Source organism: Stomoxys calcitrans, chromosome 3 (genome assembly GCF_963082655.1).
Source record: "Stomoxys calcitrans chromosome 3, idStoCalc2.1, whole genome shotgun sequence".
NCBI classification, from domain to species: domain Eukaryota; kingdom Metazoa; phylum Arthropoda; class Insecta; order Diptera; family Muscidae; genus Stomoxys; species Stomoxys calcitrans.
The window spans coordinates 60,330,998-60,354,808 of record NC_081554.1 but is presented as its reverse complement, the minus strand read 5'-3'; the positions used below and the strand labels follow the sequence as shown (position 1 = coordinate 60,354,808).

The following is a 23,811-nucleotide window of genomic DNA, read 5'->3' as shown; positions in this document are numbered from 1 at the left end:
AACAATACATTATTGTCTCTGGAAGAAAAAGGCGTAAAAGTGGTCACGTATGCTGATGACGTGGCAGTTGCGGTTAGGGGAAAGTTTCCAAGCGCTCTAAGAGATATACTATTATTTTGCTCCACACTGTATGCAAAAGAACATTTATGTATATAATTTCAACATACACAATGCATTTATTAAAAACATTTTCTTTGCAAGAGTCACTCGACGGAATTTTTTTCAACTTTTGTAATCGTTTTTTTTTTTTTTGTTCTATTATTTCATATATCATCACCTTTTTTTAAACTTTAAGCTTTATGTTTGTAATCGTTGTTATCTTGATAATTTTGTAATACCGGTTTTTGTTTTGTTTTTTTATTTATTTGTTATTTTTATTAGTAAGCACTAAATTGTGGAAAAATACAGCGACCAACCTGACCAGCCCCTGATAATTGTGCACGTGTATGTGTGTGTGTATGTGCTGAAGTAAATCTGTCTACGTGCATTTTAATTTTCTGTAATCTTAAAAATTGTTGATTTCGAAATTGTAAAAAGTTCTCAAATGAAATGTCAGCTATAGTAGATGGTGGGGGAGATAGATAAAGCTCAATATTTAAACATAGCACAGTTGCTATAGTATATTGCGCATTATTATTACTAATATCAAACATGTGTGCTATTGAATGCAATAACTTAGCCAGTACTATATCCTATACTTATCTTGTATATACTATATGACTAGTTTTTAAATAAGTAATATGAACTTTTTATTATTTTGTTATACCCTTTTTTTTAAATGAATCTTCAACTAATCTTGAAATAAAACTCTTGTTTCTTTGCAGGTATGTTCTTCTTCTTCTTCAAAAAAAAACCTCTATAATTTGTGAAGTTTATGGTAAGCGATATGTTTTTTTATTCCCTTATACAAATTGGTTGTATTCCACTTAAATTAAATCCCACTTGACTTTACTTGTTTACGCCAATTAAGCAATTATGACATGAGTAAGGTGTGCTCCATGAAATATGCTCTGTTTAATTTGACTTCTATTGAATTAGAGGATAGAGAAGAACTATTATCCTTATTTGAATTTATTATTCACCACATGACAATTAACAAGGACAATCTATTACATTTGTTGGCTCAGCTATTTATTAAATGGAATGACTTTCGTCTAGCTCACACGATGTCCTTCAATAAAAACATGAACACAAATTGAAAAACGAACATGAAAGGAAATACCATAATTGGACAGAGTAGTCTCTATAACAAACGACCCTATTGCATGTACATAACGCCACTTTGGATAAGCTAGAAGTGCATGTTGGATGTCGGGGCCAACGTAACCCAGAGGTTAGCGGACATTTGAAGCTTAACGTCTTGATTCAAATCCCGGCGACAAAACCAGAAAAGAGTTCTGCAGTTGTTATTCCCTCCTAGTGCTGGCAACACTTGTGAGGTATTTACTTTAGGTAATCAGCCGTATAAACTTCTCTACTAAAGCGGTGTCGCTCTGTGGTAGGCCGTTGGACTCGGCACTAAATATGGTCCCTTATCATTGAACTTAAACATACACCTAGAACAGGTGAATTTTGAACTGTTCAGCCATCTCGTTAAGACATCTGAGCCACTCGAGGGCGGTTTCTGAATTCAGAAATATATTCCCCAGATATCTTACGGCTGTCTTCAAAGATATTTATGCCAATAGTCGTTATGACATAGCATCTTAGCCATTCGATTAATTCAAAGATCTCCGTTTGATATACAGTCCAGTGGTCAGGTAATCTTTTTTGATTTGTCTTCAGTCCTAGTTCTTTAGAGTGCACCCCAAAGCCCATCTGGTCGTCTAGGTGGTAGGTGGACTTTTGAAGCGCCGTCCACCAGACCACAACACCATATAGCATAATAGGTATAACAAAAGCAGCATATACCCAGTGCATGACAGGCGGTTTAAACTTTTGCCAATGGCTCTCTTGCAGGTGTATAAGGCAAGAGTTGCCTTTCTTGCCCTTTCCAAATCTTTGATTTGAAGTTCAATTTCCTGTCTAGCAAAACTCCTAGGTATTTTGCGCTTTCGGTAAATGGAACATTCTCTCCCACTAAAGAGACAAGTGCCACCGAAGGTTACTTGTATCTCCTGCTGAAAATAACTACTTCTGCTTCTACTTCCTATACCACTTTCTGGAGCCCACTTCGCTCGTGCACGTATAGCTTCCTAAAGTGTATCTCTAAGTGTGCTGGGAATCTTTCCCTTAACCACAATAGTCGCGTCATCAGCATACGCGACCACTTTTACACCTTTTTCTTTCCGAAACAATAGTTAATGGCTATATTCCAAAGTAGAGGAGACAGTACACCACTCTGAGGTGTTCCTCTGGAGACCCATCTTTTTAGATCTGCATATCCCGAGGCTGCCGTGATGCATCTTTTAGTGAGTAAGTTATTAATAAACTTTCCTACGGTAATGATGATGCCTACAAACTCCGGCTCCTTCATGAAATCAAGAAATGCTACCATTGTGTATTTCTTGACAGCGTGAGAAACCTCTATGTAGGTGACGAGGTTGAGTAGGGCTGTTTCAGTGAACTTGCCCTTACTAAATGCATGCTGTTGCCTAGACAGGCGATCACCAAGAATCTTTGCCCTAAGATATGTTTCTACCAACCTATCAAGAGTCTTCAGCAAAGAGGATGACAGATTAATTTCGCATTCGTATGGTCCTGCTTTTGGAGTGATACGGCTTGCTGATGCAAGCGAAGTATATCCCCCTAAGCCAAGAAGAAAGTCTATTAGACACAGCTTGTAATTCGACCGGTGATACATCATAAGGGCCTGACAGCTTAAAGGAGTCGAAACTTTTTGTCGTCCAAAGGATTTTCGACTCTAGACAAATTTTCCCCAATTAACTCTGACGAATTCATACCAATGACAAGTTCTTCTGGCGCTACGTTGTCCATTGTCTGAATATATCCCACCGCAATTGGTTTTGAGGATAGGATTTTCCTTAGCCTAGAGGCCTCAGATGTATCCTCCACTTAGCTGCCGAGTTCCACCCAGAATTTGTTCTGAGCCTTTTTCAGCTCGCCCTTGTATTTTCTTAGCTCAGTCTTATCGACAGAACAGGGCCTTCGTGATCCGCTTGACTATTATGTCTATATTCTCCCCAGTTTCCACTTCCTTTTCTGGTCTAGAAGGGATGAAAGTGCAGAGTTTGTGCCGAAATTTATTCCAATCCGCCTTTCTTCTGTTGTAATCCAACACATCCCACACATTTTCTGATACAAAGGTAATATCTAGTACCTCCTTCCTGTTCCTGGTAATAAAGGCCGGTTTATCCCCTTTATGACAAATCGCCAGATTGCAACTTATAATATATTCGATAAGCTGCTCACCCCTTTCGTCTGGTGAAGTGCATTAGCATCACTACCTACAATGACGCTCTTTTTTCCTGCATAAGCGGCTTCAACAGGGCCAGGCAATTCCGCAAGGATATCGGAATATACAGATGACAGTTCATTGACTATCTTACTCCAATTGTTGCTAGGTATGCAAACCTGTTCTTCTCCCTTGTCTACAACTACCATCACCGAATTATCCCTAGCGATATTAGAAAAGGTTCTTGGACCCATATTACTATTGTTCTCCTGAGTTCTTTTGGGCATGGGATGACCCTTCAGGTGACCGCATCCTTTTTGCTGACTGCGATGCCGTTTCCGAATCTACACATCTAACCTTTCAGGTAGCCTGTGCAGTGAATTTCCAAGCCCAATTAAGGCAGTTTCTCTAATTTTTGATTAGAGTCTTAGGATCATTGTCACCAAGCCTCTCAATAAACTTGAGAGCCATGCGTGTTTTATTGTTCCAACCTCTTTAAGAGCGTATTGGTTTGCCAGAGTAGGCCGATGGTCTAGGCATGCAAAGATAGAATAGGTTCGGCCTTGTCTTTAAGACTCGAACCAGATGTCTTCGTCAAAAGCCCCTGCCGACCAGTCGTCAGTCGGCTAGTGCAGTCTGGAGCAGTCGCTCCACCATTGGAGGTCTCAGTTGCAGACAGCATGCTACGGCATGATACAACTACTCAACTGGAAAAAGATGCAGATCATCAGCCGCCTATCGTAGCTATCCTTGGGTTGCCTTCCAAGTGACCGCAGCCTTTTGGCTGAGCTCAATAAAGGGAGCCCCTCTTCTTATCGGTGCGGGTTTTAGGATAATTCGCACCAACCTTCTCAATAAACTTGAGACCCATGCATCTTTTATTGTTCCAACCTCTTTAAGAGTGTATTGGTTTGCCAGAGGAGGTTGATGGTCTAGGCATAGGAAGATAGAATAACTTCGTCCTGATTCTTAAGACCCGAACGAGGCGTCTTCGTCAAAAGACCCTGCTGACCAGTCATTTGTCGGCTAGTGGAGCCTGGAGCAGCCGCTCCCCCTAGTCGAGGTCTCAGTAGCAGACAACATGCTACGGCCTGATACCAACACCACAGTTGTTGGGTCTTTGGAGTCCATTCTAAGCTTACTTGCGGGCTTTAGTTCTGCTCCTTTTTTCCGCAAATAACAACGAGTTCAGAAAAGTCTTCCGGTGCGAAATAACAAAACGTCCGCTCCATATATCTAAGAGACCGATCTAGAACATCCATATAGAAGTCACATTTGTTTCTGCTACATCGTCAGCATAATTTCGTATACACAACTCCTATTCATACAACTCTACCAAAAAATCATTGAGGGCGTATTTAACTCTCTCCCATGGCTATGATAATATGGATTAAGCTTTTTCTCTCAAAAAAAAGATGTATGAGAAAACCATTGCCAAAAGTAAGTTTTTATACCTTTGCAAAAGAAAACGTTTTTAAATTTTCAAAAACTTTTCATTTTCACGTTACAAAGAGTTACATTTTATGGATTCACTTGCTAACTTTTATTGCCTTAAAGAGACTTGGGCCAAAGTTCCAATTTTTCAAATTGACCGTATAAATAATCGAGTAACAACTTGTGTGGGGTTGTTCAATTGAAAATGGCGCTGCTGCCAATTGCATGACCAAAAGGAAAATTCTGGAAATACCCATTCATACACAGCACTTGACACACATGCTTCAACATACTTCTCATTTTCTGTTTTCATTCAAATAACTTTTCACTTTTTTTTTGTTGTTGCGAGACTTGTGTTCATGTCTTGGACACTTAGACGGAAAAGTTTGTGTTTCTTGGAAATGACATAAGCTAGTATGTGTGTACGTGTATACCTGTATTTGTCGTTATGTATGTATATATGACAGCAGTAATGGTAGTAGTAGTCTATCATCCAATGTCTGCTTGTTCCTCAAGTTCGTCCTTAATTGTTTATCGGTCTATTGAAATTTTGTTACTTTTCCACGAGCAAAATGGAAACACAGAAACAGGTGTCCTTTTTCATGTTCAACAACCTAAAATGACATTGATTTGAACTTTTTTTCCTTTGTTGTTGCCGTTGCTGCGAATAAAAACACAATAATGTCGTAATACATAGGGACAGTCAAGAACCATCACCATTTGGGGGCACATATAATGCACGCATTCAACAACCTAACTGTGCTTCCACAAATCCTTGTTAAGGTGAAAACTAAACATTAACATAAATAATGAAAGAATTCTATTTTCTCTGGCGAATGGATAAAAATGAGGAAGGAAACACAACCACCATTTTGGCATGGGGAAAAAGGAGGTGAGGGCGGACAAAAAAAAATCTATTTTGAAATTTCCATGGGGACATATTTTATGTGGTTAACGGGGTTGGACGAAAGAAAATGGGAATTAATTTTGAAAAAGGCAGATTTCATGGAAATATTTTCATCAGGAAATCGTTTCTTGGAAATTTTGTCTTTAGCATCGATTTAGTCTTAAGAGAAAATTTCTTAAAGTTTAGTCTTAAGAGAAATTTTTTTTGAAATTTTCTTTTTAGAGAGAATTTCTTAGAAATTCTGTCTTTGGATAAAGAAATATTTGTATTTAGAGAAATTTCGCCTTTAGAGAAATTTTGTATCTAGAGAAAATTTCTTAGAAATCTCGTCTTCAAAGAGCATTTCTTGGAAATTTCGTCTTTAGAGAAAATTTCTTCGAAATTTCGTCTTTAGAGAAAATTTTTTGGAAATTTTGTCTTTGGAGAAAATTTCTTGGAAATTTTGTCTTTAGAGAAAATTTTTTGGAAATTTTGTCTTTAGAGAAAATTTCTTGGAAATTTTGTTTTTAGAGAAAATTTCTTAGAAATTTTGTCTTTAGAGAAATTTTCTTAGAAATTTTGTCTTTAGAGAAATTTTCTTAGAAATTTTGTCTTTAGAGAAATTTTCTTAGAAATTTTGTTTTTAGAGAAAATTTCTTGGAAATTTTGTCTTTAGAGAAAATTTCTTGGAAATTTTGTCTTTAGAGAAAACCTCTTCCATTCCTTCCAGGTTTCCTATAATCGAGGCAACGATAGGAAACCTGGAAGGAAGGGAAGTGGTTTCTGATCGGATACCTGAGATGAACCTTGAAGTCGAGTGCGAGGCACTGCTGCCATCCGCACAGTCTTGGATTGACGGAACCCTAATATTGCGATCTGGATGATCATGTTACACAGATGGATCAAAACTGGAGGACAGAGAGGGCCTGGGGGTCTACATTGAGAACCCAGGGACTGAGATCTGTTTTAGACTGCCTGTCCATAATACGGTCCTGCAGGCGGAGATCCGGGCGATCACGGAATGCGTGAAGTGGTGTGGTGCTAACGCGAGGACGTCGATTGTAAACATCTTTGCCGACAGTAAAATTGCCATAAGGGCCATAACAACCAGGACGGTAAGGTCACCAACAGTCTTGCAGTGTAAGAAGGAGATTAGCGCCTTCTCTGAGGATGGCAAAATCCGCATCGTTTGGGTGCCGGGCCATAACGAAGTAAGGGGAAATGAAAGGGCAGACGATTTGGCGGTGAAGGCCAGAGGACTGCCGTCAATAAACTTGTTTAATCCGAAGCTTTTCGAGTTGACGCAGTCAGAGTTAAGGGAGTGGGCGACGAATGCGCATGCAACATTGCGGAACAGTGAAACGGTCGGTAGGACGGCGAAAATCCTATGGGGGGATCCAGATCGTGGGAAGACGAGGCTATTACTGAAAGGAAGCAAGAAGGAAGTCAGTATAGCTATTGGTATCATAACGGGACACATAGGACTACGAGCTCACCTATGTAAAATCGGTGCGGCAAGTGATAGCATGTGTAGGGCATGCGGGGAAGATGATGAGACGTTGGAGAAATTTCTTTTTAGAGGTTAATTTATAGTTTTTAGAGCGCACAACAAGCCGATTACTGGCTTGGGTGTATGTCCATAGTGGCATGGGGCGGATTAATATCTGCACGCTCTTTTTAACCTTACCTAACCTAGAGAAAATTTCATAGAAATTTTGTCTTTTGAGAAAATTTTTAGACATCTTGTCTTTACAAAAATAATTCTAAGACATTTTGTCTTTGGAAAAAATTTCTTAGAAATTTGGTCTTTAGAGAAAATTTCTTAGAAATATGGTGTATGGAACTAATTTTTTAGAAATTTTGTCAATGGAGAAAATTTCGTAGAAATTTGATCCTTAAAAGATCTTAGAAATTTTATCTTAGAAATATTTATTCGAAATATATTGGAAATTTTTTTCTGTAGAAAAAATTTTATGGAAATTTTTTTTAAGAGAAATTTCTCAGAAATTTTTTTCTTTAGAGAAAATTCTATTTTTTTTCTTTCTGGATACTGGGCCTGGAGGCCTTTCGTTCTCCTTCCAAAGGCCGTTTCCATCACCTATGTTTCTGGGTTAATAGCTGGTGTTTCCAGTTTGATGGGGTTTTACGACGCATTTAATTGTGGCGTTCGTTCCACCCTATTCCTCATCATATCCTTCAGTTTGTCCCAATTTTGTTGATGTTTTGCTTCCTTGTTTGTCTGTTTGTATATGTGTCTTTGTCTTTCTATTTCCTCTGAAATAGCTCATTTCCTGTTATGAGGCGTGATTCGCCCTACAGATGGATGGGTGGGTGAATAAGAAGTGATTGTATGTGTGGGGAGTGATGTCCTATGTTTGAAGGCTCATCATTCGTGTGATTATCATTTGCAAAGCATACACATGTTAATATGTACCTATGTGTCAAGTAAGAAGTATAACTTGTGTATATTACATACATGTATTTATTTGCCTATGACTTGAGAAGGTTTGCAGTATCCAAATATCCGTCATAGCCGAGAAATATAAAGCACAAATTTGATGGTTTAATAAATCTGCAATAGCTGTTGTTGGTGCTTTCTTGGGAATTTTTCCTACTTGCCTCAATTTAAATTTTTCAAAATATTTGCGCGTTCCTTTATTGTATGCAAGTGTGTGTGTGTATGTGTGTGTTGGTTTTTTAGTGCTTATCCACATACATTCAATACTTTGCAGAAGAAGACATTTGCTGCTTGCTGTTCCTGCTTTCAAACGGCGCATGTCCCCATTTGGCGTCGGATAACTTTGAAATGAGAAACCCTTTTCGCGCAAACCTAGAGAGAGGGAGAGCGACAGTGAGTGGGTAATTGGGATTCTTCTTAAGGAGGCTTTATGCATTGCCACTGAGATGAGAGTGCTGGTTGTTTGAATGAAACCCATTGAAATGTATTATTCACTTTAAAAACAGGGATGTTTTTGCATTCGATATGCAAATGAAATAAACGAAAATAAACATCAATAAACATAAATTGTTAATTAATTTCAAATTGATTTGGTACATGACATGATATTTAAATTATATAAAAAACATAAAAGCGTGCCAAGTTCGATGGGGCCGAATCTTATATACCCTCCGCCATGGATAGCATTTGTCGTGGTCTTTTTCCGGTATCCCTTTTTAGGCAAGCAGAGGATTAAAAAAAGAGTTACTATGCTATTGGAGGCTCTATCAAGTTATGGTCCAATACGGACCATAAGTGAATTGAATGTTGGAGACCATAGCAGAAGTCATTGTGAAAATTTTCAGCTAAATGGAATAAGAATTGCGCCCTTTAGGGGCTGAGGAAGTAAAAAAGGAAGATCGGTTTATAATGTAGCTGTATTAGGCTATGGACCGATTCAGACCATATTTGACACGTACATTGGAGGTCATGGAGGAAGCCGTTGTACAAATTTCAACCAAATTGGATAATAATTGTGCCCTCTATAGGCAGAGATCGGTTAATATGGCAGCTAGATCAGGTTATTGACAGATTTGAACCATATTTGGCACACTTGGTGGAAGTCATAACTAAACACCTCATGCAAAATTTCAGCCAAATCGGTTAAGAATTGCTCCCTCTAGTGGCTCAAGAAGTCAAGATCCCAAATCGATTTATATGACAGCTTTATCAGGTTATGCACCGATTTGGACCATACTTAGCACAGTTGTTGGAAGTCATAACAAAACACCTCATGCAAAATTTCATCCAAATCGGATAGGAATCGCACCATCTAGAGGCTTAAAAAGTCAAGATTCCAGATCGGTTTATATGACAGTTATATCAGGTTGTGGACCTATTGGAACCATTCTAACCACAGTTGTTGGAAATCATAACAAATCACCTCATGCAAAATTTCAGGCAATTCGGATAATAATTGCGCCCTCTGTAGGCTCAATAAGTCCAAATCCCAGATCGGTTTGTATGGCAGCTATATCAAGTTATAGGCCAATATGGACCACTCATTGCACAGTTGATGGAAATCATATCATGCAAAATTTCGGCCTAATCGGATAAGAATTGCGTTATCCAAGGGCTTAAGAACTCAAGATCCCAGATCGGTTTATATGACAGCTATATCAGGTTGTGGACCTAATGGAACCATACTAAGCAAAGTTGTTGGAAATCATAACAAATCACCTCATGCAAAATTTCAGACTAATAGGATTAGAATTTCGCCCTCTCGTGGCGAAAGAAGTCAAGACCCCACATCGGTTTATATGGCAGCTATATCAAGCTATGGACCGATTTGGACCATTCTTAGCACAGTTGTTGGAAGTCATAGGGAAACTCGTCATGCAAAATTTCACCCAAATCGGATAGGAATTCAAGATCCTTGATCGGTTTATATGGCAGCTATACCAAAACATGGACCGTTATGGCCCATTTTCAATCCCAACTGACCTACACCAATTGTAAATATTTATGCAAAATTTCAAGCGCCTAGCTTCTTCAAAAGTGGGCATGCTTTTGACAGACAGACGGACGGACATGGATAGATCAACTTAAAATGTCATGACAATCAAGAATATATATATATTATCGAGTTTTAGACCCAGATTTCGAGGTGTTACAAACAAAATGACGAAATTAGTATACCCCCATCCTATGGTGGATGGTATAATAAAACGAAATAAGTAAAAATGGAAGACATATCTTTTATTCCTAGCAAACTTCTCTCATACCAATGAGTGCAGTCCGATTCAAGTTTAAGCTCAATGATAAAGGGCCTCCTTTTTATAGCCAAGTCCGAACGGCGTGCCGAACATGCGACACCTCTTTGGAGAGAAGTTTTTACATGGCAAAGTACCTCACAAATGTTGCCAGCATTAGGATTGGAAAACCACCGCTGAAAACTTTTTCTGATGTTCTCGTCAGGATTCGAAACCAGGCGTTCAGCGTCATAGGCGGACATGCTAACCTCTGCTCTACGGTGGCCTTCACCCACTGTGGTACAGGGTATTATAATTATGTGCATTCATTTGTAACGGTTAGAAGGAGAAGAGCTAGACTCATTGATAAACATACTGATCGGCCTAAAATCACTTCCGGATCCGATTTTGCTGTGTCCATCTGTCGGTCTGTTTGTCCGTAAATTCTTTTAATCAAGGTAAATATCACATTTGTTGTACGATTATCGCAGGATTTTGCACAACTCACGTTTTTGGACGAAGCCTATTGATTCCGAACAAAATTGAATCTGATTAAGAAATAGCTCTCTTTAAAGTTTTCAGCAGCCACAACTTTTGCTACGAAATTTTGCATGAGGTGTTGTATTTGACGTCCCAATACGTGTGCAAAATTTTATTAAAATCTGTCCAGATTAGGGTATAGCTCCCATACAAATTTTTTAAGCGATATACTCTTTTAAAATTTCGTTTTAAGGGATTTCCTGACACTTGAAAAAGTACCAAAAATTCCTCTCAATGATTCATTAAGATGTACAATATCAATGTCAGTGGTATCACTTGTATTGCCGAAAGAGCTATTAACAAAGATTGCAAGTAATGCCGAATATTTACCAAAACAGTAAAAAAAAATTAATTTTGTTGTGGGAAGTGACCTTGGTTTGACCTCATTAATCATTAATGTTTGCTTCTCGTATTCAATCGTTTTACCCTTCTACGTTGACCTGGAGTTTCTTCATTCCTTCTGATGATATGACCAAGCAAGGTAGTCTTTATATTGATTGATACTGTAGAGCTCGTGCTTCATATGACGCCGATGGAGAGCATCAATGTGGATTGGTCCATACAATTTAAGAAAAATCTTTCTCTCAAACACTCCAAGTACTTTATCGTCACTGGTAGTATCTGGTTCCTTGTTTAATGCAAACTAGATTCAATTAGAAAATTATTTCAAAACTGCTGTCGATCTTTCGTTTATGGCGGGCTGAGAAAGACAAAATTGCTGACTCGCAACTTTCGTTGTTTGCTCAGGTTTACAGGGCGCTCCTAGCATTAATACCAACCATTTCTTTTTGTCTTCATATCCCTATCTCTACATTGAAGTTATTGAGATCATAAACGGCTAAATTTTACCCCAAATCCGTATTTAACGCTCTCATCAGCTGATTTTATAAAGGGAAAACAGATGATCGAACCATTAAATCCGGATTAAAAAAGCAGTGTAAACGGGGTTTACACATATGTTTTAACTGCTTTGTCTATCCAACAGTTTTTGTTTTCATTGCATTTTTGTTTAACGTCTAAGGTGTTGCTCTTTGTTATATATTTTTTTTCTTTTTGTCAGTTTTTTTTCAAATTATGTTTTCAAGGCTTAACCGCTACTTATTTAATTGATTCGCAATTTATTCACAAATTTTTTGTAATACTTATGACCCAAAAACAAAAATAACCCCTCGTTGCCATAAAAAAAAACACAAAAAAAAACACACAGTTTCAATGTTATCGCACTCTTTTGCATAACAAACGTCACTACGTGAGTAGTATGGTGCATAGAGGGAAATTCCCGCGCGCTCTCTCTATCCAACAAAAGAAGAATCAAAAACTTTTTGCAGAGATTCAAGTAATTTGCTTGTATACTCTCTCTCTCTCTCTCCATTTAAAAACAATTGTTTACGTTTGGTAACTTGTTCAATGTTTGCTTACTCCCTCACTCTACCGTAGACGTAGGATGGTGGTGGTGGTAGTATCAAACATGTGATATGAGATAAGAACAGACAATTAAAATGTTGTCTATTGAAATAAAGAAGAGTAGAGTCAAAAAACCCAACCACCCACACACATTAAACAATAAAGAGTTTTCTATGATGGTGCTCTTAGCTAACGGGAGCTAAGGGGGGCTAGACCATTAAGTTTTTTTGTATTTTTGCAAGGCTCTCTTACACACTCTCTCCCATTCAATTGTTATGAATTGTTTTTGTTGTTTTAAACAATTAAACTGCTAGTGCTACTGTATTTTTATTATGACTTGCCACATTATTGGCTTTTAAGTGTAAGCAATTGTGTATGGCCCGTGATGCCATATGATGCGCTGAAGTTTTGACATTTCCTTGCCAAGCTTGTTGAAGATGCTCTCTCTTCGCGAGAGATATACATAGAAATATGACAAGAGATGTTAATTTCCTGTCAATGTTGTTATGGTTTTATAGCAAAAACGAGAGTCTAACAAAAGGTTTTATATAAATTTTATAGAGGGGAGGCCTGGCTATGATGATGAGATGTTTTTCCCTGATTGAGAGAGAGAGAGAACGAGAGCATAAAAGCATGAGAGAGTTATAGAAACAGAGATGTATACTTTTAGATGGTTTTATTATTTTTTGCTGATTTCTGTATATGTAGACTATCTGGCAGCTTAGCTAGCTAGTAGCTGGGAAGTTGGTTTTTTGTTTTTTGTGTTTACTGTTCAGCTTACTTGTACAGACCGAAACGACAACAATTACGAGAAAACAACCAACAAATTTTCCTATATTTCCCCCCACAAACACCAACACCACACTACATTGTAGACCGAAACGAAGAAAGACAAAAAGAATAGTATAGAAAAAAAACTGAACGCTGAAACTTAAACAACTACTCGCTCGCTCACCAACAAATGGTTGGATGGTTGTATATTCTTGCTGCATAGAATCATCAAAAGCTGAATAACAAAAGCCCAGAGCAGCCTGACTGACAGCCAGCTAGATATTCGAACGAAAACCGAGAAGAGCAGAAGCAGCAATTTTGCCACTCAACCTTTACAAAATAATAAAAACAGAGACGATAGAACGAAAAAAAGGCATACAAAGAAAAAAGAACACCATCGGTATACAAAACTGTGAAAAGCAACCCTCAGCTTGCTCTGAGATGGACGTCGGTTAATATACACTTGGACTTCTTACTATAACCACCAAAGAAAATTTATATACACACACAATAAGTCTAAAAACATAAAATAATACCACACCAAACAAAACACATGCAAAATAAGTTTCTACCTTAAGAGCAACAATAAAAATTAACAACAACAAAAGCAACAAAAAAAAAACGAAGAATTATTGCAACAAAACGAGATAAAAAAATTAAAAAAAAAATTTACTCACAAAACATCAAGCGAAAACAGAAAAAAATCGTAAGAAAAATCTGTTTGAATGCAATGCCGCAATCAGTCGCGCATTGCCCCGAAACCAGAAAAACACACAACAACGTACCAATATTAAGCTGCTGCTATTGATGCAGAAACATAAAAAATTAAATCTTTTTGATAAAATTTGTGTATTTTTGTTAAGAGAAATGTAAAAAAAAGCAAAAAAAAAAAAAGTATTCATTAAAACGAAGAAGCTTATTTGATGATATAAAAAACCAACAAAGCAACGCAAGCAAAATAATCGCTAAGCAATATTTAACAAAAATCGAGAAAAGTGAATAATAAAAAAAAAAGAAAAGTATAAATAGCAACCCCTTCCCTCTCAACCTTTTGCTACAAATTTCGAAAAATCAAGTGAAACGTCACAGTGTAAAAAAAGTTAAATTGCTTTGACAAAGCTCTCTCCCTCCTCCTCATACAAGTTAAATTCTTCTGCTCTCCTTAGCCAAAACGCCAAGCAATCATTTTGTAAAGTTTCAAGCCAAAAAATAAGTGCCCAATTAATGAAAACAACAAACACCAAATTCTACAAGAAAGAAAAAAAGCAAGCTCTACAATAATCAATAACTTTTTAATATAAAACAAAAAAAAATATTACTGATTAAAGCAAGTAAAGTCTTAAATTTTCCTTATATTTCTGTGTTGGTTTCTCTCCCCCTCCAAGAAAAAACAAAACCACTAACCTCATTTTAGTAAAACCCAAAAAAAAGCAAGAAAATCTATAAAACAACTCCCCCTTATACAGAAAACAAAAAAAAAACGTCGCCACCCCAACAACCCCTCCACACAACAAAGTCAACTTAACTAACTATTAACCGTAAACCTACACACACACACACTAGCAAGAGTATATGCAGCAATTTCTGTCTAACCCTGCAGACAGACATTTCAAAGTAGTGAGTGCGTAACCCCCCCACACACAAAACTTAAGAGAAAAGTTCTATAAAAGAAAAAGTGTTGGGAGAGTGTATAGTGTGAGTGTAGTGTGTGTATGAATTCAATTTAAATCATTTCCCTCCTCCGCAAGGCAAGGCACGTCTCAAAAAACAAAATTTGTATAATTCAGTTGAAATACTACCATCACCTCCTAGAAAGTGTCAACCAAGTTCTCGTCGCACAACGACGTCATCAGCAAACCTAGAAATCATTAGTGCAAGACAAGCTGCTGGTATTTTGTGCATAAACAAATATTTTATATTAATACAACAAAAGAAACCCCAAATAAAATACAATACAAGAGCAAAACACATGTAAAACGAAACTAAATAACTAATTTGTTAGCTTTTGCCCACGAAATCCCCCCCGCCACAAAGAAGAAAACCGAAACCAAAACGTCAACTCTTGTTGTTAATATTTCCCGCCGTTTATTATCACATCACACGCGCCAAACGTCACTGAAACGTTAAGTGACCTGGTAACGCAAATTAAAGCAACGTAACGCTTTTTAACTATTCTACGTCATAATCGTCGCGTAACGCCGCGAAACGCTTTGAACTTTTTTGCTTTAAAATAAAAGCATTGTTTTTTTGCATTTATTTTAAACCACATACACATTAAAGTGTTTGCTAATCGCCAGCTAATAACTGTCTCTCGAACCCCCCTCCACCCCCTAAAGAATAATCTACAACATTTTTTCTTCTCTTCATCATCTCGGCAATATAAAAGCAATATATATGGAAAGAAAAAATAATTTAGAAATTGCTTTTAAAAGTAAAAATATTTTTATAAGAAGGTATGTCATTCTCAGTTAATTTTTGTTATTATTTGCTGTTGTTTTTAAGTTATTTTCAATTTTTTTTTATTGAAATCAAAACATTTCGACTGTATAAAGAAATAGAAAAATATCAATAGTAAGTAGTAAAACTAAAAACGTGATATGTTCAGCTGTGCCGTCTGTAACACCACCATAGATTCTGTTAAAAATTTACCTTAATGAAGTCAGTTTGAAATTGAATTATTTTGGGGAACATCGACTTCTCAAGACGTCGTATTGGGGTAACCTTTTTTATGGGGGCTATAAGTAATTGCATTTAACAAAAATTGTTATTCAAAATGGCAAAATAGTTGTTCTGTGCCGAAAATGGCAAAGTCGGCATGACTACTGTTTAGCAATGGTAGGGCTGTTCTGTTGGCAAACATTTTGGTCTGCTATTTTAACTAAAACAATTTGCTGTTTTTACTACAAAAACTGTTAAATATTGGGTTGAACTGACACCATAGTTGCTTAGATAGCAAACAAATGGGTCTTTGCACAAAAAAGGGTGATTTTTTAAGAGCATAGGAAAGTAAAAAAAAAACAAGTAAAGTGTGCTAAGTTCGGATTAGCCGAGAGGGAGATTGGTTCATATGGCAGCTATATCAGGTTATGAAACGGTAAGAACCATTCTTAAACCATCGGTCGATCGGTTTATATGGCAGCTATATCAGGTTATGTACCGGTATGAACCATACCTGGCACAGTTGTTGGAAGTGATATCAAAATTCCATTTACAAAATTTCAGCCAAATCAGATAATAATTGCGGCCTCTAGAGGCTCAAGAAAGAAGTCAAGGCCCAAGATCGGTTTATATGGCAGCTATATCAAGTTATGAACTGATTTCGACCATACTTGGCACAGTTGTTAGAAGTCTTTTCCCAAAAAGTAATTGCGAATTTTTCATATAGTCGGCGTTGACTTTTTTTCAACGGCTTGTGACTCTGTAATTGCATTCTTTCTTCTGTCAGTTATCAGCTGCCATTATTAGTTTGCTTTAGAAAAAAGTGTAAAAAAAGTATATTTCATTAAAGTTCATTCTAAGTTTTATTAAAAATGCATTTACTTTCTTTTAAAAAATCCGCAATTACTTTTTGGGCAACCCAATAGAAGCTCAAGAAGTCTAATCGGGAGATCGGTTTATGTGGCGACACAGTTGTTGAAAGTGATGCGATGGCCCATTTCGATCCCAACCTACGTACACTTATAAGAAGTATTTGTGCAAAATTTCAAGTGCCTAGCTTTATTCCTTCGAAAGTTAGCGTGCTTTCGACATAGGGGCGGACATGTTTAGATCGACTTAAAATGTCATGACGATCAAACATGTCTATATACTCTAAGGGTCTTAGACGCATATTTAGAGGTAAGCTTGTCCACCTATGACGCCGAACGCCTGGCTTCAAATCCTGGCGAGACCATCAGAAAAAATGTTTAGCTGTGGTTTTCCCCTCCTAATTCTGGCAACATTTGTGAGGTACTAGCCATGTAAAACGTTTCTCCAAAGAGGTGTCGCGCTGCGGCACGCCGTTCGGACTCGGCTATAAAAAAGGAGACCCCTTATTATTGAGCTTAAACTTGAATCGGACTGCACTCATTGATATGTGAGATGTTTACCCCTGTTCCTTACTGGATTGTTCATGGGCAAAATATGCATTTACAAACGGAATGACGGAATGTGTGTACCCCCTTGCTATGGTGGAGGTAACAACACATTAAATTCAAAAAAAAAGGCATAAAATCATTATTTGAATTGATAGAACGGTCCATATAATTTAATGGTTAAAGATTATTTCAGGGAAATATTGACCGTGACTGCGCCTTAAATGGTCGAATTGCTTAATTAAATTCTGGCATGTTCTTTCCAACATTTCGTCCGGTATCTCACGAATAAATGCTTCAATGTTGTCTTCCAATGCGTCAATTGAAGTAGGCTTGTCTGTTCAGACATGAACTTTAACATAGCCGCACAAAAAATAGTCTATAGGCATAAAATCGCAAGAAAAAAAATGCTCACCGAACTCGCCTCTCAATAAGTCCATTGTTACGCGTGCTGTGTGGCATGTTACGTTACGATTCGCATCATCTTTAAAGAAGTACGTTCCAATTATGCCACCAGCCCATAAATCGCTCTAAACTGTGACTTCTGCTGGAAGGAAAATGGCTCAGAAGAAGTCCTTTTGCAACATGGAGGATATAACTGAAGACTCTAGACAAAGGAAGATCCTTTCCTCGAAACCTATTACTATGGGATACATTAAGAAGTCAGAGAATGTATGAACAATATCTAGTGAGGTGACAACCCGAAGAGGTTGGTACTGAAATACATTTTCAGTGATAGTTGGGGAAATTATGTCTGAGTCGAAAATTCCTTGTGCCATAAAAGTTTTAAACTCCTTTAAATCGTCAGGCCCTTCAGAGTAGAGCTGGCAAACTATCGATAATAACGACTTTCGATATTTCTAATAATAAATATCGATACTATCGGCTATTTCCCATATTTCTAACAAAAATTAGAAGCAAAAATCAGGAGTCCGATTGTAGCAATATCAATACACAGACCGAATAAACCCAAGTCATGAAATAAATCATGGTACAAAATGCTAGCCCAATCGGATGAAAATTGCGCCTTTTATTGGCGCAATGTTCTTATATGATATATTCAGTGTCAAGTAGCTTTTTTTTGTTCAATGTTGCAAAAATTTTATCTTTTCCGATAGAATATATCAAACTTCCCATTGGAAATGTCATGTTGCACCTGTTCACGGATACGGGATTTTTTATTGTTTTGTAGTGCTAATATGGGGCTCCTCAAAATAAAATCGTGGCTACGTCCCTGCTAGTAGGCTGTATAGAATGTGCTTTCGCTCTCAAGGATTACTTCAAGGGCGTAAATCCATCTAGGACGGAAGTTGTTCTTTTTAGCAGGAGATACAAGTTACCCTCAGTGGCACCTGTATCCTTGGGAAGAAATAATATTCCACTTGTTGGAAGAGCACAATGCCTGAGTGTTTTAATGGACAGAAAATTTAACTAAAATCAAAAATTTTGAAAAGCAACCCCTGCCCTATACATGTGCATAATAGCCATCAGCAAAAGTTGGAGGCTCAAACTGCGCCTTATGCATTTGCTCTATACTGCAGTTTCCAGACCTATAATGCTATATGGTGTTGTGGTCTGGTGAACGTCGCTTCAAAAGTACACCTACTGTTCAATACGCAACTGGATCCAAAAGGTGCCTTGTTAGTGAATTAAAGCTGCTTTGAAGATGACACCATCTGATTCAATGAATTTAATGTTACACCTAATGTCTATGGACATAGTGCCCCGACAAATTGCTGTGACCAATGCTATGAGGCTAAGGGAGCTTTCTCTTTGGTCATGTGGCGGCTACGGACCCTGTGTTATCCTTGATACAATGGCCGATGTCCCAAGCAGTATGGATTACACATTGCCTGTGCCGCTTTTGATAAAAAGTACTTAACCACTGTTCCTCATAGAACCAATTGGAACACTCCGTATATTTGTCTCTCGAGAAAATTTGTGTTAACTGATACTGATGCATCCTTATTTCGTTAACCCCTAATGTCAGTAAGAATTCAATCACAAGCCAGAAAGCCCTACAAATTTCGTCTGCATTAGTGAAAGGAGAGCCATCGCTAAAATAATGTTTCTAATATTTTTACCATTATTTGAACTGAAGTGTTCTAGGTCATAAATGCGTTCATGCTAACTTACGTGCCACCAGGAACTACATTTATGTTATAAACAGTTATTAGAAGTTATGCTACTTGTCAAGCAGCATTGGTATCATTTTCGAAACAGGCGTTGCTAAAAATATTGACAACGTGCATGAATAACCGCTAGTTGTCAATTTCATACACCGACCGTTATGAACATTCTAAAGTCTGTGTGTATGATGACTACATTTTTATACACAATCGCTTGTGGTGTAATGTCCTAAGTCGTATGTAATAACACAATCATGAGTAATACAAAATCTCTATTTGTAGAACTATCCATTTAAAGACAACTGTTAACATTTTGTGACAGTCTTTACACTAATATCTATTTTTGTGCAAAGAGCAAAAAAAATTTCAATGTTTTCATCAAATGAATACCAGAAAATTAAATAAAATATTTTCAGCACTTTCAGCAGATTTCCTTTATACGGTCAAATAAACCTATTTTAAGGCTTCATTAAATTTTGTGAATAAGGCCGTAAGAGTTTTGAACTACTTGTTGAAATGTTTTGATTTCAATCTTATATATATTAATTTTATGATATTATTAGTACATAATTTATGTTTATTTTAAGTTGTAGTTTGTTGTCTAAAATACTTACCAAATTATTTACATAATATTGGTTGCAATTTATAGGTTGAAAAAAAAAATAATTTAAAACTCAGAATGAATGGGAAAACTTTAGTTGGTCTAAGTCCATCAGCATTTTAGATTTAGTTCATTTAATCTTAAAACCCATAAGAATGCAAACCATACTTTTGGATTGGGTGAAGTATTTTGAAATAATAAAGAGAACTTTATACTACAACTAATAACATAAATTCATGATAACGCAAAACATAACTAGTATATTGTTTTAAAAGTCCTTATTTATTCTAAATTTTTGAACTAGTCGAAAGTTTTTTTTAATATTCATTATTTTCTATCAAGAAAACTTTGTAGATTTAGGTATTACTTCTCAATTAGAGAAATCCGCATCTTGAAATTTTACGAAGACTATGATAAAGACTTTAAAAAAGAATGTAAAGACAATAATACCTGACAAATGGTTGCAAGTTTTGGTTAATATAATTTTATATTTTTAGTCCAGTGCAGTTCACAACTACAATGTTAAAACTTTATATGTTAGTCATGTAATTGAGGCCTTTAGTCTTATCTCCAAGTAGAAATTTAGGTCTTTGGTTTTCTCTTCAAGTTTAAAGTGTTACCTTACTCGATTAAATCGACTTCTTTATGTGTAGATTTTGGTAGTTCATGCCTATAGATCATTGTCAAAATTCAAAATTTTTTTATATTAATTAAAATACTCTCCAATATATCATTTATCGCAAGGGATAGTCCTCACTGTAAGATGAACTAAGGAATTCAAAACAAATAAATATTTGCTACACAGGCACGTTCGTAACCTCAACGTTTTGAGAAATAAAGAAAACCACACCGCTTAGTACTCGTACATTCATTGATGACTTTCCGACTGTAACAGCGTATTGTTAAGCGACTGCATTACTGGCAATACTGACCCTACTACTACTTAATTTCCGACGAACATTTCATTAAGCAACAGGCGATGCTTTTCTCTTCTATCAATGAGTGCAGTTCAATGATAAGCGCCTCCTTTTTTATGCCCTGACCGAACGGCTTATCACATAGCGACTCCGCTTGGTAGAGAAGTTTTATCATGGCAGGATACCTCACAAATATAGACTGCATTAGTAAGGGGATTACGCCGGGATTTTAACTGAGACGTTCATATTCATAGGCCGACATGTTAATCTCTGCGCTAATGTGGTCTTCAATACTGACAAATGGCTTATATTCCTCAATAAAATGGCGTATATTCATACATGCATACATTTTACGAAGAATCTTTCTCTGAAAAACTGCAAGCACTGCCTCGTCTGCTCTCCCAAGTACCCATACCTCGGAACCATATAACAACACGGTTAGTATCAGTGTCTTGTTTAGTGTAAGTTAACCATTAGGTTTTTAAGAATTTTTCTCCATATAAAAGCCCTTTTTAACCCGTTTTCCTTTAATTGTATCCTGAGGTCTTGCAACGTTCAAATTTGTACCAATCTCTCGATTTTTTTATCCGATTTCACTGAAATTTGGCACAACCCGTTATACTAAGTCCCTTGATATCTGTGCTGAAAATGATTCAGATCGGTCTATATCTTAATATAGCCCCTATATAGACCGATCTCCCGATTTAAGGTATATGACCAATAAAAACCGCAATTTTTTCCGATTTCGCTGAAATTTGGCACAACGCGTTGTCTTAAGTTCCTTGATATCAGTGCGACTAGTTGGTCGGTCTATATCTTAAAATAGCAACCACATAGACCGATATCCCGAAACAAGGTATAAGGAATTCGCTTAAATTTGGCACAATGAGTTGTACTAGGCTTTTCAATATACGTACCGAGTATGTTTCATATCGGACAATATTTAGATACAGCTGCCACATATACCGATCTCCTGATTCAAATTCCTGGGCCTTTTAAAGGCGCATGGTAGTACTCGATTTCGCTAAAAATTCTCACAATGAGCTGCGTTGAGATCCTTGACATCCGTGGCCAATATGATGCAGATCGGCCGATATATTACCGATATAGACCGATCTTCCGATTTAAGGATTGGAGATATGCTAATCTGGTCCTACCATTTGTAAATTGCCAATTTACCCATGAACATTCCATTAAGGAATAGGGGCAAACTTCTCATGTTAATGAGTACTGTCCGATTCGAATTTAAGATCTATGAAAAGAGACCTAATTTTTATACCTGAGTTCGAAAGGCTTGTCACAGTGCGACACCTCTTTGGGAATAAGTTTTTACATGGCATAGGGGATAATCACTGCTGAAAATTTTCTAATGTTTTCACCGGGACTCGAACCCAGGCATTCAGCGTCATAGGCCGACAGGCTTACCTTTGCTTCACGGTAGCCGTCTGTCTGTAACACCTCGAAATACTGTTCTGCGCCCCATAAAGTATGTAAAAAGGGTGATTTTGTAAGAGCTATAGAAAAGTTAAAAAATACACAAAATTCAGAAGAATTCATGAAATCTTTATTTGAATCGATATTACGGTCCATATAATTTAATGTTTGAAGATTATTTCATGCAATAGCCCAATTTTGGTGTACTCTTTCCAACATGTCGGCTGGTATCTCATGAATAAATGCTTCAATGTTGTCTTCCAATGCATAAATTTAAGCCGGCTTATTTGTATAGACATGAGCTTTAACATAGCCCCACAAAAAAATGTCTAAGGCGTTAAATCGCAGGATCTAAGTGGCCAATTGACCGCTCCCGAACGTGAAATAAAATGTTCACAGAACTCGACTCTCAATAAGTCCATTGAAACCACATGCCATGCAAGTCAAGCTCTTGCATTTTGGGCAAAAAAAGTTGGATACCATCTCAAGATAGCGCCTACCATTCACAGTTATGTCACGATTCTCATCATCTTTGAAGAAGTACGGTCCAATGATCCCGCCAGCCCATGAAACGCACCAGCCCAGCTCTGGCAATGCTTCTGACTGATCTTCACTCCAAAATCGACAATTCTGCTTGTATACGTACCCATTGAGCTAAAAATAAGAAAAATGAGCGCGCGATGAACTTTCTTAACATAGCACGCATTTTGATAATAAAGTGCAATAATTTGCAAGCATTGTTCGTTTTCAAGACGATTCATGGTGAAATTATAGACCAAACTGAACATGTTTGACAGTCAAACAAAACACGAAACGTGTGTGAATTGTTTAAACACGTGTTGCCAAAAGATAATAGCTAAGAAATCACCCTTTATTTCCTGAAGGTCTTGTCATTCTAAGTTAACCAAGCCTTGTCCGTCAGTCTGTGAAAATCACGACAACTGTGTAACGAGTAAGGAAGTCCGCTTTAAATGTTGTAGGTCGTTGGGGGATTGCAAATGGGCCATGTCGACTAAATTTAAATTAAGCACCAACATAACCCGATCCCCGATTTTGACTTCTTGAGCTCCATAATGACCGCAGATTTCATCCGCTTTGTCCGAAATTTGGCAAAAGGACTTCTGTTCTGATTTTCAACACCCGCTCTAAGTTTGAACCCAATCGGTCTGAAAAGTGGTATAGCCCCCATGCAAACCCATTCCCGGATTTGACTTCTTGAGCCCCTAAAAGCCTCAGTTTACATCCGATTTGGCGGAAACTTGGCACAAGGACCTCTATTCTGACTTCCAATATCATTGCCGAGTATGATCTGAATCGGTCACTAAATTGTTTTAAACCGATTAACTTCTTGAGCCCCCAAAAAGCCTCAATTTCCATCAAGTTTTTGCGAAATTTGGCACAAAAAAACTGCTGCTGTGACTTCCTGCGTCTATGACCCAAATCGGTCCAAGTATGATCCAATAGCCCCCACATAAACCGCGATTTTGACTTCTTGAGCCCTTGTAGCCCCAAATGTTATCCGCTTTGTCTGAAATTGGGCACAAGAACTTCTGTTGTGACTTTCATCATCCTTGCTAG

The 23,811-nt window shown here is 37.2% G+C and overlaps 1 protein-coding gene across 6 annotated transcripts in view; it reads left to right on the top strand.

The window, feature by feature from the left end:
• The window catches only part of LOC106084761 (protein bunched, class 2/F/G isoform), a 608,039-nt gene that overhangs the window by 249,827 nt on the left and 334,401 nt on the right, over window positions 1-23,811 (top strand). Inside the window, exon 4 of one of the 6 annotated variants that reach the window (XM_013248673.2) lies at window positions 825-945. The exons of the other annotated variants lie outside the window; for them this stretch is intronic. Coding sequence (XP_013104127.2) covers window positions 825-930 — 106 coding nt within the window. The 3' untranslated portion in view covers window positions 931-945. Of the gene's footprint in view, window positions 1-824; window positions 946-23,811 lie in introns of those variants that run through there. 6 annotated transcript variants of the gene reach the window in all.